This window comes from Emydura macquarii, unplaced genomic scaffold, assembly GCF_026122565.2.
Source record: "Emydura macquarii macquarii isolate MOO-44397 ecotype Brisbane River unplaced genomic scaffold, CSIRO-AGI_Emac_v2 contig_2734, whole genome shotgun sequence".
In the NCBI taxonomy this organism is placed as follows: Eukaryota; Metazoa; Chordata; order Testudines; family Chelidae; genus Emydura; species Emydura macquarii.
The window spans coordinates 4,507,873-4,535,039 of record NW_027132871.1 but is presented as its reverse complement, the minus strand read 5'-3'; the positions used below and the strand labels follow the sequence as shown (position 1 = coordinate 4,535,039).

At 42.3% G+C, this 27,167-nt stretch overlaps 1 protein-coding gene across 1 annotated transcript in view; it reads left to right on the top strand.

Annotated features, from left to right (window-relative positions):
* FRMPD4 (FERM and PDZ domain containing 4) overlaps positions 1 to 27,167 on the top strand; it is a 156,233-nt gene that overhangs the window by 45,892 nt on the left and 83,174 nt on the right. The window contains exon 2 of the mRNA XM_067566137.1: positions 23,695 to 23,855. Within this exon, the coding sequence (XP_067422238.1) occupies positions 23,695 to 23,855 (161 nt within the window). The remainder of the gene's footprint in view (positions 1 to 23,694; positions 23,856 to 27,167) is intronic.

Here is a 27,167-nt window from a genome sequence, read left to right as displayed (position 1 = left end):
GTTCCAGGCTCCCAAATCAGCACTAGGTCCAGTAAAGAGACCAGTTATTTAAACTCTATGCTTTTTACTAAAAAGGTTCCCTCTGACCCCAAGGGGTCAGCCACAGCACCAGTTCAATATAAGTTTGGATCTTACCTAAAATACCATGCTGCCAGCCAATCCTTTAGTTAGTAACTAAAACTAAAGCTTTATTGTAAAAAGAAAGAAATAAACCATGAGAGAAATGTTAAAGGGTCAAAGCAAATCAGATACATACAAATGATTGAAAGTTCATATACATCAGGTTTCTAGAAGAAATGTGGAGTTGCAGGCTTTGTATAGTCTCCTCTGGTACGCATCCAACACCTGGATGGGCCTTAGTCCTTCTGTTCAGTTGCAAGTGAATTGATCCAGAGGCAGGTATATGTCAGTAACTGGACAGGAACAAAGGCAAAATGGATTCTGTGGTTTGATCTTATATCTGATCTGTCCCAGGTCATGTGGCCTGTGGAAAGTCACAAGAACTAAAATGCAGTCCAAAGTCACATGGGACAATCCTGGTAACTTTTCAGCTATGCCTGGGATTTCTTCCTGGGCCCCTTGCCTCTGTGAGTGTCTTAATGGGCCATTAAGCAGGCTATTGTCTTGGTGCCTCTCTGTTTTTCTACTCACTCCTGTTCTGACCACTGCATTGTTGTTGACGTGCGTGCCAGTAGTGTGTCCAGCATTGTGCAAAACCTAGAAGAGACATGCTCTGATCAACGGGCTTATAATTGAAATTTAGTACAATTAATACAGTCCGTGCCAATACATGTACATGTATATATTAGACATAGGTCACACTGATGATGCATATGTGTAACATTAGAAAGCCATGCTGTTAGTGGACTTTTTCCTATTAAATGGATACTGAATGCTTGGTTCTGGTTGAAAGGCTTTGTGGGAGAAGTTAATTTTAAGGAGGGAATTGAAAAAGGAGTTGGAGGTTTATTGTCCAAGAGTGTGAAGGAATAAGTTTGAGGAATAAAAGGTGGCATGGAAGAAAATATATAGATGGGAGTGGAAGAAAGTGACAAAAAGGGCCACTGTTATGCCAGACTTGAGAAACCATGTACACTGTGAGATGGGAAGTGAGGCATAATGAGAACGAGAAGCGAGCAAGGAAAGAGTTTTTAGAAAAACCTGGACGATGAGGGCTTTAATCTGATGTAGTCAGTCACAAAGTGTGCCATGGCTCAGTGTGAGAGAACCCTCCCTGATTTATGGTGGACTAAAGCCTAAAGACTAGCTCTCAACTATGAGGCCTGTACATTTAGGATGAAATTCATTCCAGTGTAGAAGGCCTGCATGAGTCTCTCTATGCCACTTAAGCCCGCCACATGAGGCTGAAGTGGGACATGGGAAGTGAAGAGTGATTCTTAGTTGTCAAAATAGAAATAATTTCACCAATACAGAGCAAATTTGATTGTGAATATAACTGTGTTATGACATTGTATGTATGCTCGCCAGTATAAAACCCTGTTTTTGTTATGTTTATTTTTTATGGTAAAAGCATAACAAGATCCAAACTGTGACATGACAAATCAAATGCTGGCAGTGAAGACAGAGTGGCAAGGTTACCATTTGTGTTAACTCCAATGTGGTTAATTGTGCTAAATGATGCAGAGGGGAATAGGTTAGAGTAGCTGGTGATATCAGTTAGATAACTAACATTTTCGCTATGCCAGTCTTAAAGTGGTAATAGTTTGGTCCACATCTAATGTCTTTGGTCTTTACTGTAGTCTAAAGTGATCATGATAATTCAAGAGCCTGTACTAACAGTTTTTTCTACACTTTAAATCTTAGTTCCCTGGAGATAGAGAAATTCATCCTTTCTGAATTAATAATTTCCTAGGAATTCTCACTTTCCTACAATAAACATGCAAAATATGGGAAAAAATCGTTTACAGAGAGAAGTCTGAAATTTAGCTAGTCTTTGTGATATAGCTTTCATTATTAATGCATGATATTAATGCATGGTCTTAATAAAGATGCTGTATTTATGGCTTATTACAACACTCTGTAACCCATTAATCATCCTTTTTGTCCTATGACTACAGGCATGTTAATGGGCTACTTCATCTTGAATGGTAATTTAGAATATGTGCTAACTACTTATGCTAAACTATCTGTTCAATCTTGTACTTAGCTGTGACACTCTTCGGCTATGACTACACTGCAGTGCTAATTCAAATTAGCTTAATTCGACTTTCAGAAACTGATTTATAGAAAGCGCTGCAGACTGTCCACACTATGGAGCTTTTGCTGGTTTTTTGTGTCCCCACTGGCCAGCCTTAATTTGAATCAGAAAGCAGTGCAATGTGGGAAGCTATCCCACAGTGCAACTAACCACGGAGGCTGTTGTGACGAGTGTCATCGTCCCAGGATGCAGCACTGCTTCCCCCACCTTTCCCCCCCCCCCCCCCCCAACCAAATAGGAAAAGGATTTTTGTGCTATTTTTTTTACTCCCCCGATCGCCATTGCTGCAGAAACATGGAGCCAGCTGACCTGTGCTCTCATTTTGACCATGACAAATACATCGCGGCTTATCCTGGATTACTTTAGAACTTGAGCAAGAATGCGAAAAAAGTGATCTATGCCTCCGTGGATGCCGTGATACAAGAAATCCAGCAGAACAATGACCCTGTATATTGCTTGCCTTTGATTTTTCCCTCCATCAAAGCAATCCCACCACCTGTATGCTGTTTTCCTTTAATGACCCACACACTGTATGTCTTTAATAATCTTCCCACCACCCAAGCCCATTCAGTATCTGTGCCCCGAGAATTCCCTCCTGACCTACATATGATTTAATAAAGAAACTTTGTGGAATGATGCAAACCTTTATTTCTTTCTGCTCACATCCGGGGTGCGGGTAAACACGTAATGCCTCCTGGACAATCTCCTCCGAGACCTATTGGGGGCTGGGGAGGAGGAAGGCGGCATAGCCATCTGTTGAGGAGCATTACTGAGGGGCTGCAGGGGGACTCTGTCTATGAGATGCCATAGAATGTCTGACTGGTCCCGCATGAATTGCAGCATCTCCAGCGTGGTGCTGTGATTATTATCCTGCATTTGTCCCATGTTATGGGACAAGATCAGCCACCTCTCTCTTTGCTCTGTCTGTGAGGCTGCTGAGGTGTTCAGGAGGTCTGCAAACATGTCATCTCTGCTTTTTTTTTTTTCCCCCCCCTGATCTGAGACAGTTTGTCAGCAGCACTTCTTAATGGTGGGTCCACTGCTGAGGTGTCTGCAGAATGAAAGATAAATAACAAGGGAGCCACAGTTAGCATATTAATACAGTGATACAAATGTTTCCATTTCACTGAAACATGTAGCACTGTGAATAAACTCTTAAGATTCTTAATTTCCATAATTGGCCATTGAAACAATGTAGCAAAAATTTCCTCTCACTGCTGGCATTTAAAACCCATTCACCACGCAGGGAGAAAGGGTGGTGAAATATTTCAAACCCTTAAAGGGACAAACTACAAAGGGCTTGTTGGGGGGGGGGGGGGGCGGGATGATCACAGCTTGGATTTTAAATCCATTCACCACGTGGTGAGTGGGGGGGATGCTGGCTACCTTGCTTGCAGAGAAGAATCCTACAAGGCAGCCCTCCCCTGAAAACTTCCTTCAAGCGAGAGAGGGATAACAGATTACATACATTAAATTTTCAATGTGATATTAAAAGATGATAAATGTAATGTTTTTTAACACACAAAACAAACATTGAGCCCTGCATAAGCACCCATGGCAGTCAACGAAATGCATGAGATCCCCCTTCCCGCCTCCCCCAAACAATGTGCAAGGACAGAAATGCTAATAAGATCATTTGTGCGGTCCTGTGTGGACTGCTCGGGGGTCAGGAATAACTCCTAAGACCTCAGCTCGACTCCATGCTGGAGCACCTTTGGGCTTTGCAGTAGCCATGATGAGAACAGTGGGAACGCTCTCTCCACACTGACAGAAAACATAGGAAATGAAGATTCAAATTTTCCTGGGGCTGCTTGAGGGGAGGGGACTTTGAAATGGGGCATTATGGGCTAGCTTCTGGAGGCCAATTAATTCGAATTAAGACCAATTGCGTCTACACTGACACTAATTCGAATTAACAAATTCGAATTAGGTGCTACGCCACTTGCAGAGGTGGTCTTATTAATTCAGTTTTAAAGGCTCCTTAGTTCAAATTAACAATGCGCAAGTGTAAACGTGGGAGTAATTAATTCGAATTAAGGGACTTTAATTTGACATAAGTTGCCAGTGTAGACCAGGCCTTAGTATCTTTCTCAGACCTGAGGAGGAGATCTGTGTAGCTCAAAAGCTTGTCTCTCTCACCAACAGAAGTTGGTCCAATAAAACATATTAGCTCACCCACTTTGTCTCTCTAACGTGTGTAAGGGCTGGTCTACATTAGAGAGTTTTGTCGACAAAAGTCAGCTTTTGTCAACAAAACAGTGGAGGTGTACAAACTAAAATGCTCCTCCCATTGATGTAACTCCCCTGCTATGCCGACGTAATAAAATCCTCTCAGCTGTAGGTAATCAATGGTAGAAAAGAGGGTAAATCAAGAAGAATACATGACACAATGTATTGATATACCAAATTTTAAGCCACAGGAATCTTTTAGCAATGGACTGATACAGCAGATATAGGAGTTTATAATGGAAACACTTATACATGCTTAGCTATAGTTCGTATTCCATATTCAGATCATAAAATTATTGTTTGTCGATGATCATACTTTAGGCCAATAGTGGTATAGTAAGTAACTCATTTGGAAATCCTCTTACTTAGCCGGCTATTAACTCTTTAGATTATATTTTACATTCAGTCTAGGCAAAATGCACCCCAGTGCACCTGTCCTATGAAAAGACCATGTGAACATTTAAGCCTCATTCAAACCCTGGGTCTTGCATAGTGTTGCACAGCATCTTTCATACAATGACGTGTACCTGCAGTGTTTTCAATATGCTGATACCCAGTTTTATATCTCCTCCATTTTCTCGGATCCTGCTGAGGCAGTGGAATGAATGCTCAACATCTGCTGTAAATCAAGGCTTTGCTGAGAGCTGTTGGTTTCTGAGTAAAGTTCATAGTGTTGGTTTTAATCTGTAATGCCCTAAATGGTTCCAGATCTGGTTCTCTGAGAGCTTTTCTATTTTCTGATGTTATCTTTCCAGAGCTGAGTTCAGCAGAGATACCCAAGCGTGGTTTAAGGGAAAGGGGCTGCTGGTATGGCATCTTGGTGCGTTCTCTGAGGGGTCCCCAACTCTGGAGTTCGTTTCTCAGCTTGGTCTACTACAGGCAAAATTGATTACCCTACTGGACTTAAAAGCCCACCCCTTCTTCTGGGCATTTGAGTACAAGGTGGATGGAGAGATATAGAATTGGGTGAGAGGGCTTTTGAATAGATTAAACTCTTTGGGGCAGGGACTATCTCTTTCTTCTGTGTGCAGCATGTAGCACAGTGGGGATCTGATCTCTGACAAGGCACTATTGAAATACAAATAAAAAAACCCTTGATGATTTTATAGGTGCATATTGTGAAATGTAGTGTGTTGTAAAATGCTCCCAGTGCAGTGAACAGGTGTTTATTATAAATATAGATGGATAAATAAAGTTCTCCACTGGCCCTAGTGTGGGAGTGGCATGTGCAGAACAAGATATGATCCTTATGCCACCATGCATAATTTCAGGGTGTGTAAAATATCCTGGGGGGGATGACGGTTCTGTCTTTTTCAAAGTTAGTTAGGATATGTCTGCGAAGTGAAATTTTAAATCGACTTTCACCCACCGAATTTTAGAAGTCAGAGGAGCGTAATCACATCACACTCATTGCACCAGGGAATTGCGTCCCCACTAACTGTGCTTGGGTCGACAATCAAAGCAGTGCACTGTGGGTAGCTATTCCACAGTGCAATCAGCTGCAGCGACTTTTGGGAAGGTTGTCGTCCTCCCATGATGCAACATACTCTCCCTCCCCTCCATTCTTGCCCCAGTCCAGAACAAACACACAATCTCCTTTTGGTGCCATTTTTTCAAACCCTTCAGTCTCTGCCACGCGCACGCCATTCCCTGAGAGGAACGGAACCCACTCAGCTCTGCACTATTATTATTAGCATCACAAACATCTCACGACTTATTCTGCAGTATTTTCAGAGGCGAGACAGGAGCCGCAGTGCTGAAAGTTGCAATGTTACAGAGGCTGCCTTGCTACAAGCCATAGAATGAAACAATTCCCATTTGCTGCAGGCTGTCACGCACCATCTGCAGTTGGTGGAGCACCGCTTCTGGCCCTGGGAAACAAGCACTGACTGGTGGGATCGCATCGTTATGAAGGTGTGGGATGATGAGCAGTGGCTGCAGAACTTTCTAATGTGAAAGGCCACTTTCCTTGAACTTTGCAAAGAGCTCTTCCCAGCCCTGAAACACATGAATACTTGCTTGAGACCAGCTCTGACAGTGGAGAAGAGAGCGGCCATTGCTCTGGGAAGCTGGCAACCCCAGATTGCTACCCATCAATTGGGAATCAATTCGGAGTTGGTAAATCCACAGTGGGAGCTGCTGTGATTCAAGTGTGCCGGGCCATTAATAGACTTCTGCTAAGAAGGGTAGTGACTTTGGGAAACATGCAGGACATAGTGGAAGGCTTTTCCACAATGGGGTTCCCAAACTGTGGTAGGGTGATAGATGGAATGCACATCCCTATCTTAGCCCCAGACCACCTTGCCACAGCGTACATAAACTGAAAGGGATACTTCTCAATGGTGTTGCAGGCTCTTGTGGATCTCAGGGGACGATTCACCGACATCAATGTGGGGTGGTCTGGAAAGGTGCATGAGGCACGCATCTTTAGGAACTCAGGTCTGTTCAAAAAGATGAAGGCGGGCACTTTCTTCCGTGACCAAAAAATAAATATTGACGATGTTGAAATGCCAATAGTGATCCTGCCTACCCCTTGTTCCCCTAGCTAATGAAGCCCTACACCGGGCACCTGGACAGTGAGAAGGAGCATATTAATAATAGGCTCAGCAAGTGCAAAATAGTGGTGAAATGTATGTGAGGACATTTAAAAGCGTGCTGGCGAATCGGCTTACTAGGTTAGACCAGTGAAAAAAACATCCCAATAGTTATCTCTGCCTGCTGTGTGCTCCATAATGTCTGTGAGACAAAGGGGGAGAAGTTCCCATTGGGTTGGGTTATGGAGGCAGATAGGTTGGTCGCTAATTTTGAGCAGCCAGATGCCACTGCAATGCTGAAAGCCAGTCGTGGCACACTGAGTCTCAGGGAAGCATTGAAAAACCGCTTTTGCAACGAAACACAACAGTAATGTGCGTTGCTTATCTGTGCTGTGCTTTCCCTTCGCAACCCCTACCCATACCCCACTGAGCCAGTTCCCCTTTCACCCACCATTCCAGTCCCCCCCGCATCTTACCACACCCTTTATTCCCTTATCAATAAACAAATAGTAATGAAATGTGAAGCAGTATGTTTCCCCCCCAACCTTCCCTCTCCCTTTATTCCCCTTTTATCAATAAATAAATAGACTATTGAATTGTAAAGCAGTACTTTCTTTATTGGTGATCCTTCACAGAGGGGGGAAATGGAAGAAAATGGAATGTTCCGCATGCATTTTGTGGGGCCAAGGATACGCAGCCCGTTTGGGCTGTGCATACATGAAAGAATCACACATCCCCACTCTTTAAAGGGGCCATTGCCTTTTTCTGCTCGCCTCAACCCGTGAGCAGTGCGTCACGTACTGCACCCTGCTCAGCCTCCTCCTAGGTCACTTTGGGTTGGGGCTAGGAAAGATTGAGTTAGCTCAGAGTTTTGCAGGGGCTGCACAGGGAGTCTCTCTTGCCGCTGAGTTCCTGAAGCTCAACCAGACACCTCAACATGTCTGACTGATCCCGCATTATGCGCAGCATCTCTTCTTGTGTTGAACACTCACACTCCTGTGTTGCCTTCCTGTTGTCCATGTCCAGTTTGTCAGATAATGAAATCCTCCACACTCTTAGCTCTGTGTCAGCAGCTGCAGAGGAGTTGATTAATACAGGTTAACCGTCTCTGGAGTAAAAAAATGGAAACCCATTTGCAGATGCCCAAGGGCCATAGCAACAACGTCCTGCTTAGGGACTTGTCGTGTGCTGAACCAAGAAACAATCCTTGGCTGTGCAGTAACACACACTTTAAAAACTTCCTTGGTCAGCTACTGTAAATGTGCACTATCTTCCCTTGGTTACCAGGAGTGATATCAGCCTGCTGAGGGTCACAGAGGCAGAAAGTGAGGATTTGCTGTAAGCATCTGTCTACAGGCCTGGCCCTTATGCTGCTATGCTGTGTTCTGCAATGATGCCTGCACAATAATAACAGAGTTGCAGGGGAAAGTGTCCTATCGCGGTGGAAGAAATAAGTCTGCCCTCCCAAGAAACCTTCTCCAAAGGATTGCAAAGTACCTGCATGAAAGCTTCCTGGATATACGCATGGAGGATTCTCGGAGGACCCCTATGCACATAAATAATCTTTTCCGTGATGAACCCAATGCTTAAGCACACCAAGTATGAGGAAGCACAGCCCCACTGCCACACACACCACTTTTTCCCACTGATACAAGATTCTGGACAGGGAATATAACCAAAGACATACAATTTGCAGTACATACTCACCAGGTGTACCTTCCCTGGCATCCTGGGTTTCTTGCATCTGGGTGGGCTGCTCTTGTGTTGCAAACAGCTCCTGGCTTTCAGGGAGAAGGGATACCCCAATTGCCTGCCACCTGTTCTCCTCAGAATCCTCCTCGTCGTCGTCCATGGATTCATCCTCATTCATCCTGGACTCAGATTCCCCCAAGGCATCAATGGTGTCATAGTGGTGGGGTCTCTGCTGAGAATCACATGCAGCTCCTCATAAAAGCAGCATGTTTTGGGTAAGGAGCCAGAACGGCTGTTAGCTTCCCTAATTTTTTGATAAGCCTGCTTCAGTTCTCTGATCTTAATGTGGCACTGCTGCCCATCCCTGTTGTGCCCCTTCTCCAACATGCCATGAGATATCTCCTCGTAGATATCCAAATGTCTTTTGCTGGCTCAGAGCTGAGCCAGAATGGACTCTTTGCCCCACAGACCGATGAGATCCCAAACCTCAGGTCAACTCCAGGCTGGAGCATGTTTGGAGCATGCAGTTGCCGGGATCAGTTGTGCTGGCAAGCTCTCTCCACACTGACCAAACAAGAAATGGGAATTCAAAATTTCCCGGGGCTTGTGGGGAGGAGCTCCTTCCTGCTTACGTGGCCACAGTGCAACAGACTGCGAATGTGCAGAGCAGTCACAACAGAGCATTATGGGATATCTCCCGGAGGCCAATGAGATCTATTTACATTGCGTTTTGCCTACACTGACGCTCATTCGACTCACAGAATTCGACTTCAGTGCTACGCCACTTGCGGAGGTGGTTTTATTAAGTCGAATTTTACTGCGATTTAGGTTGGCGCAACTGATGTGCCAGTGGAGATCCGTACTTTAGGGGGTCGACGTAAGCAACATTCCATTGCCCTACATTGTCAGTGAAGACTAGGCTTTAGTTAGTTAATCCCCCATTACGCCTCTGGTGTTAGGGCAGTAATGAAGCTCCTCCACTGCTGTCTGTTTCTGGCAAGTCTTTCAATCGTTCCCCAGCTGTGCCCCAGGTTTTTCAGCTCAGCTTACACAGCTCTTCACCATGTTGTTTTTGGGTGGCCTTATTTTCACTGACCTTCAGGTGTCCATCTTATTGAAGTTCTGGTGATGGAATCAACTTCCATCCGAAATGCATGGCTAATCCATTTCCAATGCCGTCTGGTAATGATGGTGTTCATATCTTCTTGGCTATACTGTATGAATAATCTTGATTTGAGTTTGTTCTGGGCCAAAAGGTATAGAGGATTTTTCTGAGGCAAGTTGTATGAAATGAAGACAGCTTGGACTTGTCATGCTTTACAAAGGAAGTTGTTAACCACTTTATGGAGGAAGTTGACTCAGAAAAATCATTTAGCTGCATTGTGTTAAATGACAAGACAGTAAGTTAGCTGAAAAATGTAATTAACAAAAACATCTAACCCTTTTTCCCTCTATGTCCCAAGTTTAATTTTCACCTGACAGCTATAATAGGCAAACTCACCTCCCTTCAGTGCAATATGTCATTCCAGATTATTTAAATTTTGTTCTCCATGGTCATTTGCCAGGGATTAATTGAGACAATACCAGGTTAGTAGTCAGTAAGAGTAATTCTGCATATTTGTGCACTTTTAATGGGCAAGGAGGATTTCCCTTCATCTTTCCTTCCCACGCTTTTCAAAATAGGAAGTAACAAGAATAAGAAGAATGCTGGGACTGTCTGCTCTGTATTTTATGGATTACTAAAAAATCTTGGTAATTTCTATAGCAAGTAAAACATTCCATGCACATTCTGTTGCCTCTAGGTCCCTTTTATTTAATGTTAAAATGCTACTATAAAGTGGCCAAACTAGAAAGACTTGTTTCTCCCATCTGCTTTACTTCAGTGCATTAACAGAACTTCCTTGTGAGAGTGTGGTATCTTCATAAGCTTCTCTGCAGAAGTCTCCAGACAGAAGAATATATATATTGTCTGTGGAATAAGAGACAGCTCACTGCACGAAATTAGATTCTTTCCCTATATGTGTGTGAGTGATAATCATAACTGAATATTTTATTAGAGGTTTGTTCTGCTCTTATGCCTTAGCGAAGTCAAAGCTGCAATAAAGATACTGTGAGTGCAGTGAGCTCACTAAACAAAGCTATATAACATTTTATACCCCATAATATCTAAACTTTTAAAACCCATGTGTTATGGATAGATTATAGCAGTTCTAATATTAGACTGCTTCTTCTCAACACAGGGTGAGAGTAAATATGAACATTTATATTGCTAGTCGCACGGCACTTAAGCAGAGAAATAGAACAGGCTTGTAAGAAAGTGGTGGGTGAAATGATCAGTCTTTTCCTAGTTGTTGTTGTGAGTCTGTATTAGCATAGTGCCTAGGAGCCTAAATCATGAACCTGACCCCATTGTGCAAGGCTCTCTACAAACACAGAACAGAAGGATGGTCCCTGCCCCCAGAAGTGTAGTCTCTCTCTATATATTTCCCCACCAAAAATATAGCTTTGACTCATGGTTTCTTGTCTGCATGTCCCACCGACAATCTATGCAAAGATTAAAAGGAAGGAAGGAAATAAGCAGTTTAGTTATTCAACTGCCCACCTCTCTACCTGCTCATCAGTCCCCTTTCTCAATGTGGAGACTAAATTTAATAATGAAAAATGTGAAACAAAGGTCATTTATTTAAGTGCCAGTTTCAAGACGGTCCTTGGAGTTGCTAACCATGTCTCTCCTATACACACCTGAGAGATCACCTCCCTGCCTGTGTGATTCTGCCACAGTTTCAGTTATCTGAGATACAAGAGAGAGGGGACTGCCAGTGGGTCATTTTCCCTGAGGGTTCTTGGCTCTGGAGCTTGCTCTTCACTGTGGTCTGAAGCACACTAAAACACTTGATATTTAGGACACACTGCAAAGACCATCTACTTGCCAAGTGTTTTGCGGACAGCTGGGGCTGTGGGCGGAATGGGTTAGAGTAGAGCGGGGAACCTTTTCTGCTTATTTAAGTGATTGGCTGGAAAATTCATTTGCATTTTGTGATGTGCTTGCTGGGTGTTTCTCTTTGTGGATTGTCATTTTAAATAACTATTAGGGAGCTTGAAGTTATGGAATAAGTGTCTTTTGCGCTTAAAGCAAAAGAAACAGACGAATGTAAAATTATTAGCAGTAGCATTAATAATCCACATTCTACTTTCATAGTGGGTGATTTTTCCACTCCAAGTCCTATTTGAACTAATAGCAGCAACACAGATAAATCCCTCACATAGTTAGATGATAACGGACAGTATTTCAGCCACGTGCTTAGGCTATACCTAGCTATGGCAAGGGTGTCTGATGGATGCGCTCTAATATGGATTTTCTCCACATTTTCTTTGCCTCACAGCCACATTCACTATGCTGCTAGGGTACCCTCATTCCATGTTTGCAGAGACAGCAACTTGCCTCTAAAAGCAAGTCTGATCTCACCTGAACAGAGTATTAAGTGAGGCGCTTGCATATTCTAATCAGCACATCAGAAGCCAGGACCTTAGGTTTTCCTCTTCTTGTCCTGCTGTGCTGGTTAAGTGAATTCTTCACGATGGATTGGGCATATCCATTCCTTATTCTTGCTGAGAGAGAAATGCTCAAGAGAGCTTCATTGCAGGCCCGTTTCTGCTTGATATGTAGAGCTGAGCTAGGCACAAACAGCTGGATTACTGTCACTCCACTTAGAATGAAACCTGTCAGAAGCAGGACAAATAAGAATTGTTCATTTCAGTTTGGTGTGGATACTTTCAACCCCAATTAATTTACTGTATATTTTCAGTTCTCCCTTTTCTCATAGATTTTAAGGTCAGAAGGGACCATCTAGTCTGACTTCCTGCACAATCCAGGCCACAGAACCTCACCCACCCACCCCTGTAATAGACTATGACTATATTTTCTGCTTTGCTTTGTCTTAAAGTTGCATTCCACTAGGCTCAGCAACAGGGTGCACTGATGCATGTAAAGAAGGTGGCAAAAAGCTATGTTTCAGCTATTTTTAAAAGAGCCTCAATTACTTTTTTTAATTAAAAGTGCTTTGCTCAAGTAAACAACAAATACCTTTCATGGAAAAGCTCCAGTGTAGTTTAAATCATAATCTAGTAAATGCCAATAGCCCCTATTTTTAGAACCTGTAATAACTCTGCTTCTAAACAGAAACTACTGTACAAGCCTTCATGAAATTGTTATTCTGTGGGCCTATCTAAACCAGGAGAATGGTTTGTCAGCTTTCTCTATCTATAAGGCTAATTGTCCAGCCCATATAGAAAGCCCCAGATTCTCCTTTCACTTACAGCATTTCAAATGAAGAGTAACTCCTGAAGTCAATGCAGTTAGTCTGGTGTGAAACTGATGTAAGTGTGAGGAGAACCAGGCCAAGAAATAATATGCAGCAGCCTAACACCTGGGCAGGCGGGAGCACCAAGAATATATTACTGTTACAAGTTGAGTTAAAACTTTGTTCAACTGCTCTGTGATTGAATTTCAGCTAACTGTTAAATGGCCACACCTAAGAAGAGGCCTGTCACTTAAAATGCTGCATTGGTACAGCTGCAGCCCTTCAATGAAGAAGCTTTAAGTCTGAACAAGTTAATCCACCCCCTTGAGAGGAGGCAGCTATGTTGGCAGGAGAAACCTTCTCGGCTACATAGCACTGTCTACACTGGCGCTTAGGTCGGTTTAGCTGCCAGGTAGGGTAGCTATCGGGGGAGGGGGGAGCGGATTTTTCAAATCCCTGAGCGACGTAGTTATATCGAAATAATTCTGTAGTGTAGACCTGCCCTTAGTCTGCCCAGAAATGAGCATCATGTGGCAGGGGATATTGTGACCCGGTATTTTGGGGGGATGTATGTGTGAGAGAACACACACAAACTGAGAACAGAAAGAGCAGAAGCAAAAAAAGCAAGAAAGCCAAGCAGTAGCCAGTGAGCACAGTGTGAGCCTGGGAAGAGAGAGAGAGAGAGAGAGAGAGCGAGCGAGCACTTTTGAGTCTCTTGGCTAAAGAAGCTTCAGACTGCACACTAATAAACTATTCCTTTTGTTCTTGGTTCCTCCTGCAGTTGGAGAAGGAGGACTTTGTGTTCTTTGTAAATAAACAAGATTGCATAAAAGAAAATACCAGACTCCATCACTTTCTACTTCCAACCGGAACATCCCCAGGGCTCTGAATTTAGCGTATCTGCTGGGGTCAAAAATGGGCAGCCCTACCCTCTATCTGCCTCTGGTCCAGTTTGAGGCCCTCAGGCTGATATACACAGCCTTGACGGACAGAGCTGCTCGGATGTATCAGAGAAGGAGGAGTGATGTCATACAGTGGTCACTATGAAAGTTAACATTGCCCACTGTTTAATACAGTGCTTCGCCCTCCATTCTGGCTATATATTTCTAGAGCTGAGTGCTGTTTCTAAAGGAGAGAGAGGAGTGGATTGGTGTTTTGCGGCAATCCGCGTAGCTGGCAGAGTCAGGGATGCAAGTGGACAGCATTTTTTTCATCTTTATGTTGTTTTAGATTCTGAAAAATTAGACTTCTCCTTGTTTTCGTCCCTTGTGGAAAAGTCATAATTTAATTGAGATCTCTATGAAGTTCAGTGGGATGGTTCAAAGTTCCATAGCATTTCTCCATGGAGGGATCAGTTCTTCCCTCCTCCCTACCTTAAGCAGATTGAGACGGCATCACTTCCTGTTCTCTGTTACCGCTTCTCCTACTATACATAGCTCCTTCCTTCCTTGGAGGGTCTCTCCCCACCTGCCCATCGCTGTTTGTCCCTTTCTCCTCCGTTCCTCTTTGCCACTGAGAAGTACTATGTCACTTCCATTATGTGGCTTGTGCCCCCTGGTGCCCTAAACCAGTGAGCCAGTCCCAAATTTTAAATACACAAAGGCCTAAAAATGTTTGTGAGTATATTGAGAGAAAAAAATAAACACCTCTGAAGGCCAAGCTTGTTGACAACATATAGACACGAAACAAAATTCAAGCAAACAGCTGCTAATCTGTGGATGTACTTGAAGTAGGGTGTATTTCCAAATCCTTCCATGATTTGAGTCTAACAGTTTGTATAACTGCTTACCTTTGTAAAGCAGCTGTAATATATTTAATATCCTGCCATCAACATCATTATAAAATATATTTTCAGTAGCAGAGTATCTCTCCCAATACCTGCCTGAAGAGGAGGGTAAAACATTCCTTTTTATCCCCCTATCAGGTTGGTAGTCGTGCTGGTTCTGTTTGTTAGGATTTTGTTTCATTTTATCTCGCTCTGGGGTACACATCGCATGGGAAGTGGTGGAGGAGGAGACAGAGTTTGGGAAATGTTTGTGCATGTCAGATTTCCCTGTATCCAATTTTATGAAAAAGCTGCCGACAACTGCTTCTGAAACCAGCAAATCCTTTTTTCTTTCTAATTACATTTTCACCATATGCTCATCCAGATGGCTTATATTGACATGTTCTAGGGTGTTATAAAATGACCTTACTTTAGAGGATTTAACCACTGAAGAAGCTTATGAAAAAAATAGAATTGACACTGACAGAAAAATGATGGTTTTTTGTTTTGTTTTTTTTTTGTCTTTCTAGGACAGTTCTTCCAATTATCTCTTGTCTGTGGTATTGACCCACCCACCCACAATTAGTCAACTTTTGTCAGGCATCATGATTCACTGCAACAGTGGTAATACAGGATTGTGTTTTTATAGGAGTCTAAACATTAACTCCTTCATGGAATCTGAGAGTATAAATTAACTTGGAGAAAAAGCATATGTGAGGATACAGGGGACTGGGAAAAGGGATATAGTGTCTCACCTCAAAGTTACTAGTTCAAAATAGACCAGGTTGGTAATGCCCACAAGTTATTAACATCTAGTTTTTTAGGTAGTCTTTGTGAAATGAGTTTGATAGTCTTATTCCAGCTCTCAGCCACCATAAGTGGCTTTAACTGTCGTCATTGCTGTGGCAGTCTCAGCAGAGAAGCCAAGGACTGAATGGGCATATAGGCAACCTGCTCACTATTTCCATCTCTCACAATTTTATCCCAAGTCTCAGGATATCAAGTATCTGGAAGTTTTACTTAAAGACGCAGCTCCTAGAGATTAGGAATTATGTTCGTCATCTAAAAAAAAAAAAATCTGGCACTCAGCAAAGTAAAACTTGAAAATGTGACCGGAGCGCACCGTAAAGGCTCAAAATACAGAAAGCAAATAAAATGTACCCTAAGCTTATTATTGTGAAAAAAAATCTCAGAATTTTTTAAGCCAATCTCAGGATTTTAGAGGGCCTGACTCACTATTTTTGAATGTTGGAGTTGGTAATGTTGCTTCTGTCCTTTGGACATTTGCCCTGTACGGGTGTTTATTGAAGTACATTTGAGGAGCATTGTGTAGCTGCTTGCAGTGCTACAACCTGTAGCGTATCTAGGACTACATCTACACTGCAATCGTATATAGATCAAAATTAGCTCAGGTATGTGTACACCTGCTGCAGTCACATCTTTGAATGCAGTGTAGACATACCTTAACTGTGAATAAAACCTTAGAGCATTGCTCTTCATGACTATCCATCTGGCAGCTTTCATAAGGGGTAAATTCACAAAAAGTTTTTAAAAAATTAAAAAGAAAGAAAATATAATTTAGCTGAGCTTCAGAAAATGATCTAAGTTTTGTTTGAAAAATATGAGGGTATGATCAATGCACCTCTTTTTCTTACAGACCACTCTTTTTTTTTTTTTTACAGCAGTCAGACACCCTCAAAATACTGACTCCGCTTCAACCTCTGATTTAGATATAATTCATTCAGCCTAAAATTTTCCAAATAATCTAATGGATTAAGGTACCCAACTCCCTCTGAACGTCAATGAAAAAATTACAGCCTTAATCAACAATACATAGCCTTGATCTTTTAATTAATAAAAATGAGGTTTCTACAGTCACTGCTGAGCAATGTGGATACTGATGTAACAAGGGTAGGATTTTCCATCAGAAGGAGTTGCTATCTCTATTCCAATCCAGTTGCCACTCACTCTATAATCCAAAAGATCTTACATTTCTGTAGAATCTCCTTTTTGTTATTGAAAAGGACTGCATCTGCCATATTCCAAGGCAAAAACTATTAATAATGAGTTGAAACTAAGAGCACGGATCAGTAACTCTTAGCCTAAAATACATTACAGGGATGTTGTAATTATCCCAAACAAAGCATTATAAACCCATGAAATTCAGTTTTCAGGTTAAACTTAGAAGAAATCCAAACATATTAAAGTGTGAAAAGGCACAGATAAGGTACACAAACAACCTTAGCTCTGAGCTGTAGTAACACCTTGCAATAACCATATGATTATGATTAATGTATTTTAGTAACTGTAGTCATAGGTTATATTAAATTTATTGTCAAGACACTTTAAAAACTTTTTCTCTCTGGGTGTCATTGCTGGACATAAGTAAAGTTGTTGGTGTGTTTTAACTATGCATTTCCTTAATAGTGTGCATGATAATTACAATATCCCTGTAATGTGTTTTACCCTAAATTACTGATACATAGTCTCAATGTGGACTCCATTTTAATTTTGTTTTTATCTGGGAATTTCTTTGGGTATTTTTGTGGTTTAAAATTAAAAATTTCACTCATGGACCTCAAAGAGAATGTTACTATGTAAAATGTCTAATGAGCTGCAGATATCATTTTTAAAAAAATTAAACATTTCTGGCCGGACACTCCAATATGCTCTGTCTATTTTATGCCTCTTTGAAGCAACGCAAATCAACTAGCGTATACTGGCCAGTTAAACTGGGTTTGCAGTTTTTTTGCCTCATTAGACCAATGCAAAGCAGCTGAAGTACATCCCAGGTTCTCCCTCCCTCTTCCAATTTCCCCCTTCCCGTCACAGCTCTCTACATTCCCCTGTGCACATCCACACACATCGGTTTCCATCTTCCTTTTAAACCCACACATTCCTCTGTGTGCAGGTGTGCACACAAACCCTCTCTCTCTCCTTTCCTTGTTCCTCCCTGTGATGGGGTTCTCTCACCACTTGTGGCACCTCCTTCTGGCCATCCTGGGGTTTAGCTTTGCCAGATGCTGTGCTCTCCTCAGCAGTCTCTCTACCTGTCTTCTCTCAGTCTGCAGCCTCTTTTGCTTTCGGAGCAGCAGCTTCTGGTTCATGGCTTGGCCCTCTGGTCAGGTCACTAAGGTCCTCCCCTTCCAGGGAAATCACAGTCCTTCTGGACTTGCTGCCCAGCTGACATCTCCAATGCCCTGTGCCACTGCACAGTGACTGGCAGGAGAACCCACGCTTGCCCTCTACACTGGGTTCCAGCCCAGAGACCCTATAACATGCAGCCAAGGCATGTATTATCCTGGTCCTTGCTGCTATTTCCCTGGGCTTCTTCCTATGTAACTGGCTCCCCTCTCTCTTTGATTTTGCCAGCCCAGTCTTCCTCCTCTCACCGAGTGACTGTGGACTTCTTCCCTATAATTCCTCTTTTGCTTAGGATGACCATTTATCCCATTTTGGCTGGGACAGTCCCTTTTTTTAAGCCCTGTCCCACCCATCCTGACTTTTTTTTGGCAAAATTGGGCATTTGTCCCATTTGCTCTTGCCAACTGATCATCAGCTGGGGATAGAAGAACCTAAGGGAGGGCAAGCTGCATTGTGAGCCGGGGCAGGAGGAGGGCAGGGATCAGGCGTGGTGTTCTGTTTTTCCTTCAGGAAATATGGTCACCCTACCTTTGCTACTTCATATGGGCCCCTCCTGTTTCTGCCCAGCTGAGCCTGTTTCTAATTAGCAGCCTCTTTGTAGCCTACATCTCTCCCTTAGTTGCTGCTTAATTAGCAATTTACTCTCTCGGAGGCCCGCGTGGGAAATACACCCCGTCACACCCCTATTCTCTTTTCTGATGAGTAGATCTGGTGAAAGAGTTAAATACTAGCAAAAATGACAATTAATCCTGTTGTTTTTCTCTCACTGCAAGTTTATCTCTCAGCAGAGACTGATGCATGAAATCTTCAGAGAACCTCCAAAGAATTGCCCTCTTTCCAAATGGCTGTGAACTCCCATTTTTTCCTAATGAGAATGAAGGCAGGGAAGAGGCAGGAAACAGAGATGAACACTCTCACTCCCATTGAAAACGGGACGAAATAAATTGCTATTCTGAGAAGGGCAGTTTGGGAATTCAGTCCCATGGAAAACAATGGAAGAGTCTAACCATTTTGAAAAGAAGGCAGTTCTTCATGGAATTCTCTGTAGGAGAGCATTATGGTTCAGCACCTGCTGAAGGGAGGAACTTTCAGTACGAAGAATAATGAGAGAAATTAACTTAAATAAATAAGAGTCTAATGTAGTCTCAGCACAACATTTCAGTGAGTTTAAAGGAAATGGGAAATGTTATTCTGTTATTTAGACCATTTGGGACAAAAAGGGTCTGAAACCGGATACTAAATTTATTAAAGGGCCATTTTGAAATTAATTTTAACCCCTACATTACTAGATTTACTTGAAAATTCTCAGAAAATTAATTCTGCTGCCCTGCCTTGAGCCTTCTCCCCTAGGAACCTACTGCAGGGACCTCCCACAGTCTCCTCATCTCTAGTAGCTCTCAAGTGCTCTTTCCTGACTTCCTTCAGGGACACTCCTCCCCTCCCTTTTCCCCCCGCACTCCAGGTGCCCTCTCTTAAAAACCAGTTCGGAAGTAGCTGACAAATCATAGGTGCACTGGCCTCTTCCTCCTTAAAGGGCCAGTGCCACCCTGTGTTAGAGTCATACATATTCATCTTGATGTTCACCTGTAATCCTTCCGGATAGGTTCCTATATATTGAATAACACAGGAGTGTTCTGAACAACCATTTGTGGAAGTGTAAATGATGGTGACTTCTTAGATCAGGGGTGTCAAACATCTGGCCCGCGGGCCGGATATGGCCCACCAACCGTTTTGGTCCTGCCCCTGGCGGCGTCACGCGCTGCCGTGAGATCTCGCAGCGTAGCGCGCTACCGCCAGAGAGCACAACGCTGCGAGATCTCGCAGCAGTGCGCGCTGCCGCCAGAGAGTACAAGGTCGCGAGATCTCGCGGCAGCGCGCGCTGCCACCAGAGGGTACAACGCCATGAGATCTCGCGACGTCATGCGCTGCCACGAGATCCGTGTACTCTGGCGGCAGCGCGTGGGGCACTGTGTGCACGAGACACAGCGCTCCAAAAGGCGGGAGAAGGACAGTGTGGTCTTGGGGAATCACGCAGCACTATAATTCTTAATCATTGATCGATTCTCTTAATCGTAAAATAGTAGTAGTTGTAGAAGTGAATTTACTGCAGTTTTTATATCGCGGATATCTAGCAAATAAAATGTAATACTACATAAAAAATGGTTGTGCCTAGTATTTTGATTTATGGTATGTATGGCCCACTTGAAGTATATTTAATTCAAATCTGGCCCACCATAGCAAATGAGATTGACACCCCTGTCTTAGATTATATTTTGGTAGGTGGATAGCCTTTAAAAGGTCACTAAAATAGGCTGCACTTCTCAACATCATGATTGACTGCTCCCTGCTGATATTCTGTTTTAGGCTTTGGATAATAGATACTGTGCTGCCACTGAGGGTTCTTAAGATAAAATGATGCAAAGGATGGAGCCAGGCATCACCAGCACAGCTGCTCCTTTGAACAACTCCCATTTCTGTTGTAGGAATTTATCTGGGATGCTACAGTTGACACCATTTTCTTCTTATTCAATCCAGACTAAATGCTAGACTATCTGGGGACCTAAAATATACAAAGGCAGAAAAAGACGGCAATCCCGAAAGGCTAGTATTTTTCCAAGGCTCAGGCACTTGCTTCCAAATCACTCGCTTATTCACCCTTTTGTAAACACTTCACTTTGTTGATGGCAGCCTCAAATGACAAAGAACCTGTTACAGAAATGATGGATACAGTCACCAGGAGAAAATGATTAGGCATAGGACTTTACCATACTTTAGAGGTTAAGGGAGCTGTAGGGATTTCAAATGAGAGATACAGAAAAACAAATAGAAAATGTGTGAAACCTCATGATCACTATTCACTATCCAAGTGAAGTTCAAAATGTCTAATAGGCAAGTTTCTGAAATGTCAATATCCTCTAAAAAGGGGTCTTGATTAAAGACAAGAGCTTTGGAAACCCAAATCCATAGCTGGAATTGATTCTGGAGGACCTGAAGGTACTGACATGATAAGCACTGTATTTCAAACCCTATAGAAAATCTGACATCTATTTTGATTAACCATCTTATAAAATTGACCCAATATTAATAGAAAAATGCTGCAAGATTCTTGAGGGTGGAAGTAGTTGACAGAGTGTGGGCCATTTGTTACTAATATTGCCTGATGTATAGGAAAAGATGGAATTCACAGGCTGAATTCATTCATAGTCATAGATTCTCAGGCCAAAAGGGGCCACTGTAATCATCAAGTCTGACTTCCTGTATAACACAGGTCATAGAACTTCTTCAAAATAATTCCTAGAGCTTATCTTTTAGAAAAACATCTAGTTGTGATTTACAAATTGCCAATGATGGATGATCCACCATGACCCTTTGTAAATTGTTCCAACTGTTAATTACCCTCACTGTTAAAATATGCCTTATTTCCAATCTGAATTTGTCTAGCTCACTTTCCAGGCATTGGCTCATGTTACACCTTTCTCTGCTATACTGAAAAACCCATTATCAAATATTTGTTCCCCATGTCAGTACTTACTGACTGTAATCAAGTCACCCCTTAGCCTTTTCTTCATTAAGCCAAATATATTGAGCTCCTTATCACTGTAAGCCATATTTTCTAATCCTTTAATCATTCTCCTGGCTCTTTTCTGAACCCTCTCCTATTTATCAACACCCTTCTTGAATTGTGGGCACCAGAACTGGACACACTAATCCAGAACTGGTTGCACTAGTGTCAGATTCGGAGGTAAAATAGCCACTCTATTGCTACTCAAGATTCCTCGGTTTATGCATCCAAGATTTGCATTAGCTCTTTTGGCCACAGCATTGCACTAGGAGCTCATGTTCAGCTGTTTATCAACCACCCACCACCAAATCTTTCTCAGAGTCACTGTTTCCCAGGATACAGTCCCCCATTTTGTCTATACCCTAGATGTATACATTTACATTTAGCCATATTAAAATACACATTGTTTGCTTTCACCCAGCGTACCAAGTGACACTGATAGCTCCAAATCAGTGACATTTTTGCTCCATTATTTACCACTCCCCCAGTTTTTGTGTCATCTGCCAACTTTATCAGTGATGATTTTATGTTTTCTTCTAGGTCACTGAAAAATATTAAGTAAGACAGGCCAATTTAGAAATAAAGAGATAATATTCAAAATGTCTAAGGTCTTCATTTTTGTCATATGTGAGCCTTGTTATATAAACTAGGAGAAAATACATCTGTAGTAATAGAGTAGGCTGGGACAGGACAGCAGGTTCTTATTTGCTGATTCATCCTAATGCAGATATTAGGATCCTGCACAGAGATACAAAGCTGTTTCAGAGTTACTCACTCTGACTCAGAGTAGGGCCTATTAGCTCCAACCATGAGTATAAAAGGGATTGACCAAGGGAACCTGTGAGCATAGACAGAGAGGTCCTGCAGGGAAAAGCTCTAGAAAAATCTAAGCTCAGGAGAAAACTTGTACTGAGGCTTGTTTTGTTGTTGCTTTTTAAGTTAACAATAAAAGCTAACTCCAGGGATAGGGACAGTTTGTACCAGAACCAGTGGGAATGTGTAAGTCTGCTAGGAGTAGAGTGGGGAAACCACCAACTTGAAGAGGTTTTAGACATGGAAGGATGATTACTGCACACAGCTTCTCTACATATTATATGATTAACAACTACACATACTTTTCCTGGGATATTCTTGGGGGAATATGAAAACCTCAATTCTTGAAGATGGAAAGAGAGGGAAGATGAGGTAGACCCCCTCAACCTGAATGAAACCCCATCCGATTCTCATTTGTTATGAACGTTTTTTTATGATACAGAGGGAGGTAGTGTTTGAGTCTTATAGTATTACAGTCCATATAATCCTAAAGAGACTGACTCTCAAACTGACAACATGTCACACTGGATGACTTTTTTGTTCCGTAAACTTTTCTACTCAAAAGAGGTGCTTAACAGCATGATCTTCTGCCAGAGATGATAACTTCTGTTTTCTGGGATATAATCTGATATCTTAAATGAATAGATTTCAACCATTTCTTATGCACAGAGTTTGAGTGTGACATTCTTCCAGAATAAACGGAGAGTCACCTTTTTGAGTGTTGATTTTACCTAATTCTGTAATAAGAAGACAGAGCTATCACCGGTTGTTGATATTTTCTTTTCTTCTCTTCTCTTTTTTTTCATTCCTTTCTTTCTCCCCTGTATTAATCTTCTTGCTTCGTTGATCCAAAAACAAATGTTCTAGTGTTCTAAGTATACCACTGAGTGTTGCATATGTTTCCAGTCTTCTTGAGACTGCTCAAGTGTATGCAAACTGTGCTGAATGTATTATACTTAAGACTGCAGGTTGACTGGGTTTGCCCTCTCCTCTCTCACGTTAATCAGAGAATTGCGTACTTCATTGCCTGGAATGTAATTGTAATGATTTAAGTAAATACAAGGTTGCTTTATTTTCCTCTCCTCCCTGACAAATGGAGGAGGAAAAATTCAAAACTCAAAAACACTTTGATTTTTCTCATATTTTTAGTGGAGGTCAAATGTATACTGTCAAATGTGGAAGTTGTGTGCAGGTATAAGCATTGGTTAGTGATTGAGCTCTGTAAACTGAGATATTATCATCCTCTGTGTAAGAAAACCTAATTAAAAAGATTTTAAAACATTAAATAAGATAGATGAGACTTTGGTTCTTTCAGAGAGAATGTCTCAAATATTCCTCTTATCCTGTAGCCTAAAGTGCTGGGCTTGCATGGGTACCATAAAAACACATTTTAATGATTCTTTCCTTTTTTTTTCCCCATTCATTTTTCCTTACAGTCACATGACACAATCGGCCTCATTTGAAGACACTCGACTAGAGAGCTGCCAAATCACCCCTCCAGTCCCTCGGAAAGTGGAAATGAGGAGAGATCCTGTGCTGGGATTTGGTTTTGTGGCTGGCAGTGAAAAACCAGTTGTTGTACGCTCAGTAACTCCAGGTATGATTTTTCCCCTTAACTGGGCCCAAAAGCAGTGCGTTGTGACTTATTCACTTCCTGTCTGTGTTGGCTGTATTGCCGGCAGTGAGATGAATGTGCTCAGATTTCCAGCAAGACTGCATTGGCTTTTAATGTTGTCTGCTAAAAGGTTTAAATTAAACCTTTTTAAAATTAAATTACATTTTATAATTTTGAACTTGTATTTACACTGACTGAGGCCCACGGGGATCAAATACAGTCACACATGTGAATACTATTAATGTGTTTCAGCAGCCTTACAAATAATGAATGCTAGATAGGATTCTGAGGTTATGTCTACACTTCAATTAAAAACCTGTGGCTGGCCCATGCCAGTTGACTTGGGGTTAAGGGGCCCAGGCTATGGGGTTGTTTAATTGCAATGTAGACATGTGGGCCCAGGCTGGAGCTCGGGCTCTAGGACCCTGTGAAGTGGGAACATCCCAGAGCTTGGGCTGCAGCCCGATCCCAAATGTCTACCCCACAATTAAAAAGCCCTGCTATCCTGAGCCCCACAAACCTGAGTCAGCTGGCACAGGCCAACTGCAGGAGTCTAACTGCAGTGTAGACATACCCTACATTCTGATATACTGACATGCCTCTGTAATGATGGAATGATGTTGTTTTGGAGGGAAGTCTCAGTTGGGGTTCCACAGGGATCTGTTCTGGGTCTGGTGTTGTTTAACATCTTTATTAATGACTTCGAGGTAGGAATGGAGAGCATACTGATCAAGCTGGTGGATGACACAAAGCTGCGGACGGAGGGGGGGGGGGAAGATTGAAAGTATTTTGGAGGATAGAGCTAAAATTCAGAGGGATCTTGATAAATTGGAGAACTTGGCTATAGACGACAAAATGAAATTCAACTAAGAAAAATGTAAGGTGCTACACTTGGGGAAGAAAAACCAAATGCACAAATACAGAATTGGGGATAACTGGCTTGGCAGCAACATTGCTAAGAAGGATCTGGGAATTGTGGTGGATCACAACTTCATCACGAGTAAGCAATGCAATGCTGTTGCAAAAAAAGCAAATGCAATTTTAGGTTGTATTAACAGAGGCATAGCATGCAAGTCATGGAAGGTGATAGTACCGCTCTACTCGGCACTGGTTAGTCCTCAGTGCGAGTACTGTGTCCAATTTTGGTCACCAATGTATAGAAAGGATGTAGAGAAACTGGAAAGGATCCAGAGGCAAGTGACAAAGAAGATCAATGGGATGGAATTTAAAGCCATATGAACAAAGGCTGAAGGAACTGGGTGTGTTTAGTCTGGAAAAGAGGAGATTAAGGTGGAATATGGTAGTAGTCTTCAGATACTTAAGTGTCCCACTAAAAAAATGGAGAAAAGTTGTTCTTTTTTGCCACAGAGGGCAGGACAAAAGGCAATGGGTTCAAAGTACAGCATAGACGATTTAGATTGAATCTCAGGAAAAACTTCCTAATTGTAAGAATAGTATGACAATGGAACAGACTGCCTCAGGAAGTTGTGTAAGTTTCTTCACTGGAGGTTTTCAAAAGGAGGCTGGATAGTCATCTGTCTTGGGTGGTTTACACACCACAAATCCTGCATCTTGGCAGGGATTAGACTAGATGGTCCTTGTGTCCTTTCTAACCCTGTGATTCTATAAGGGCTTGGACTTTGGACTATTGTTTCCCACTGCACTCTTTCCAAACCCATAAAATTGTTAGTTGGCTGCTGTGCTTCCCTTCTGCGCGGTGTCTTCACTGCACTGTGCTGACAGGAACCGTGTTCCTGTCAACTCAGCGCTACGCCACTTGAGGGGGTGGTTTTACTGCATCGACTTCTGGATCGACTGAGCGGGTCTTCACTGACCACTCAGTTGGTCCGGAGAGGTCGATCTGATGGCAGCGACTTTGCTGCCAGCAGTGTAGACGTACCCTGAGTGTGTAGTGTACTGCGTAGTATTTTATTTTGGTAGGGATTTTGTTGTTGCTGCGGTTTTTTGTTTTCTTTATGGACACTCTGCACTGTGTTTATATTAGAGAAAGCAAGATCAAAGATGCACTTGGAGGGGAAGGTGGTGAGGTTTGTGATAGCCATTAGTTCTTGGGAGAGTTTGTTCCATAGGCTCAGGCTGCCACTGAGAATGCTCTGTCCCCTACATAGATGAGTTTTCCCCTTGTGATAGAAAGTTCCATTGTGCCTGAGGAATGGAGTAATTGATCATGGTCTTCATCCTAAAGCTTTAGGCAAACTTGTGGACATGCTGGGCCCAGGCCATTGATTGCCTTGAAGACCAAGACCAAGATCTTGAACTTTCCATATTCTATTGGAAGCCAGGGTAGAGAACAAAGGACAAGCAAAATTGCCAAGCAAAATCTAAATGTGATTTGCCCAGATGTGTGTGTAAATAGTGTTTGTATTGCTTGCAAATAAAGCAAATTATGCAGTTAGAATCTGGTCCCCCTGAAGTCCTGATGCATCTCAGACAGTTCTTTTTTCTCAAATTAGCTTTACTTAGTATAATTCTCCTATTAAAGCCAGTTGGGGAAACACATTTGCATTCAATCACCAAAGTAGGAATGGGGACAAATACAGTGGAACTGGTGTGCATTTGTACATCGTGAAACTCCTTTTCTAGTGGATTTGAAAGTAAAATAAAGCCTACAAACCAAACAGATGGAAGCACAGCTTCACCTTGTTATTTGAATGAATTGTGTCAGGCAGTAAGAATTTGTTTTAAGATTTCATCTTCAGGGTGGTAATAATGTTTTATACCATCATTACAAAGTTTAAAGACAAGATGTTAGAACAAGATATAATCTTTCATTTGAGGCTGTGCTATTGTGCTCCTTTTCCATGATCTTGTTATGGGAAGCAAAAAAAATTTTGCGTGCTTACAGACAGGAAAGTTGTTATTATAGTGGCACAGGAGCGCCACTATAGTTAAGCTTGCATCATCACATCTGTGTAAAGGTTGACCTTTCTAAGTCCTCTAAGAGAAACTTGCTCTGCCTCTTAGGACAGTAGGGTTAACCCCAGTCATTTGAGACATATGTTCCAAAGATATAAGCTCCCCTGCCTCCCCCGACATTTTTTAAAAAGTTTCCGGGGGGGGGGGCAGGTGCCCAGAAGTAGAGATCAAACTATTGGGTGATGCAGGTCAAAATGGCCTCAGTCTGTTGAGTTTTGCCCAAGGTACTGCATGGCACCCACTAAATCTTTGGGAGACTCAGACTGAGAATAGTATTTATGAAAATATACATTTTACACTGTGCATGCACTAGTATTGAACAATGACTAGAGGGTTTCTTTCCCAACATTCTATATG